Genomic DNA, 2,362 nt, shown 5'->3' with positions numbered 1-2,362 from the left:
TTATGTTTTCTACTTTTGAAGTCGATGTCTGTCCACAACCTCTCCTCCACGTTTCCCCACAAGCTCCGGCAGCCCTGCCCACACCTCACGACCATCTTTATCTTCCTCTCTCGCTTCTTAAGTCTCAGATCTTTTTATCTCCCCTCCTCAACTGGTCTCTCACCAAACACCTCCTTCAAACCAGTCTCTCTCTCTCTCCACCACCGCCATCATGAGCTGCAGCAGCAGTATCAGCAGCAAAGGCATCGTTGCCGTCGTCGGCGTCGGCCCAAAACTGGGCCGCTCCATCGCCCGCAAGTTCGCCCACCAAGGCTACACCGTTGCCATCCTCGCTCGCGACCTAGGTAATCTCTCTCTCTCTCTCTCTCTCTCTCTCTCTCTCTCTCTCTCTCTCTCTAGATCTCTCTCAACCCTTGGTGTTGGTACAGGGAAACTATCCATATTTGCAGATGAGATAGCGAGGGAGGAGAAGTCTCAGGTGTTCGCCATCAGGATCGACTGCTCCGACTCCAAGAGCGTGCGCGAAGCCTTCGAGGGTCTCCACTCGCTCGGCTTCATCGAAGTCCTCGTCTACAATGCTTCAACCCCAACCACCACCGTCCCCTCCCGATTCACTGACATCCGAGTCGAGTCCTTCGAGAAGGCACTCGCCGTAACCGTAGTGGGCGCATTCCATTGTGCCCAGCAGGTGGGTCAGTTTCTAACTCACTCCCTCGCCTAGGTTGGATGCAGCCTGGGCTAACCCACTTGGTTCGGTTCGGATGGTGCAGGTCATCCCTAGGATGGTAGAAAGAAGGAAAGGCACCATTCTGTTCACCGGCTCTTCTGCGTCTCTCAATGGCATGGCTGGTTCCTACGAGCTAAGTCCGTCCAACCAACTTGCTTAATGGTTTTTAGGCGTTTTTCTTATTGATATTGTTCGAGGGAAAACTCGGTTTAGGTGGTGGGGCACGAGAGAGATTAAAGCTCTGCCATATGGCCCCGAGGGAGGACCAAGTGCAATGTGATTGCACACTTTTGGTGTGCTGCTGCACCTGCAGCACACCAAAAGATGGACGGTGATCTGGTGCAGCAGCACACTAATTAAAAGTGTACGCAAATACATTGCAGTGGCACCTGATCTTTCCACCCACACCTCAGTCCTCGGTCATTCCCCTTGCCCACCAACGAGCCTGCTACTTTGGTTATAAGGCAAAAGACTTACACCCCAAGTATCGAACTCATGACATTCTTCAACTTGAATGCCTTAAGCTGACCGACCAACCTAGCAGGATGCGCGGTGCCCTTGTCCAAATTTTACCCTTAATTACCAGTACTCCTTTTTGTGTTTGGTTAATGGTTAATTATTTGATTGTTTTTTTTAGGTTGCGGGAAATTTGCTCTGAGGGGACTGTCCCAGTGCTTGGCGAAGGAGTTCCAGGCTCAGGGAGTTCATGTGGCCCATGTTATCATTGATGGGGTCATTGGACCATCAAGGTATGATGATGGAGATGGTGTTGGTGGTTCATGCATGCATGCACTGATGATGATGTGACTGGTCTGTGTCTCATGCATGGTGGTTGTTTTTTGTTAATTTAGGTCTTCACATAAGTCCTTCAGGGAACCCACGGATGATGGCAGGTGCTTGGATGGGTGTATGGACCCGGACGCTGTGGCCCTTGCTTACTGGCATATTCATGCACAGGACAATGTCGCTTGGAGTCACGAAATAGACCTCAGAAGCTCAAACCACTGCTTCTAACTGCATTGAATATGGCTCTTTCCCCTTTCTTTCCAAAAAGGGGCATTGCTCTCTCTCTCTCTCTCTCTCTCTATTTTTCGGCAGTGTTCAACAAAAAAGGGCATTCCTTCCAACAACGTCTATTTTTTGGCAGATTCCGGCAGTGTTCAACAAAATGGTGAACCTTATTTTGGCTGGCGTATAAGCCATTCTCCGCATCAACATCCCTGATCTGCAGCACCATCTGCCTCCAGGGACCAGTCATGATCCAGGGTGATGCTCGTCGCCTAACTGTTTTTGTTTCTTGTTTCTTTCTTCCTTTTCATCTTTGCATCTCTACTTTTCTTTTTTTCTTTTTTGGGGCTCTTTGGCATGTCTTGGGCCTGTGCTTGGTTACCAGATAGGTTCAATGTTGGTTGAACCTGTTTTCGTTTCGTAATGTTGATGGTTATAGTTCGACTCTCTCTCTCTATATATATATAGAGAGAGAGAGAAGAGAGAGATTCTAGGAATCAGGACAGTTATGGGGTTTGTTTTGTCTATGTATATCAGATTGGGTGGTTCAATTTTTCATCTTTTGGGTGTAAATGATGATGGTATATTGGTATGGGAATGGTTTGGCTTTAAAGTTTAATGGTTTAA

General features: G+C 48.3%; 1 protein-coding gene across 1 annotated transcript; it reads left to right on the top strand.

Moving 5' to 3' along the window:
• The first annotated feature begins 211 nt into the window (after window positions 1-211).
• On the top strand, window positions 212-1,741 carry LOC149812419 (uncharacterized). Its single transcript, XM_089993826.1, has 5 exons — window positions 212-344; window positions 429-688; window positions 771-864; window positions 1,365-1,476; window positions 1,579-1,741. Exons 1-5 carry the CDS (start codon window positions 212-214, stop codon window positions 1,739-1,741), a joined length of 762 nt encoding a protein of 253 aa, XP_089849952.1.
• The last annotated feature ends 621 nt before the right edge of the window (window positions 1,742-2,362 follow it).

The sequence above is a fragment of the Nuphar pumila genome, chromosome 17 (genome assembly GCF_984573655.1).
Source record: "Nuphar pumila chromosome 17, dmNupPumi1.hap1.1, whole genome shotgun sequence".
NCBI lineage: Eukaryota > Viridiplantae > Streptophyta > Magnoliopsida > Nymphaeales > Nymphaeaceae > Nuphar > Nuphar pumila.
The sequence above is the reverse complement of the archived record's forward strand: the minus strand, read 5'-3'. Positions and strand labels throughout refer to the sequence as shown.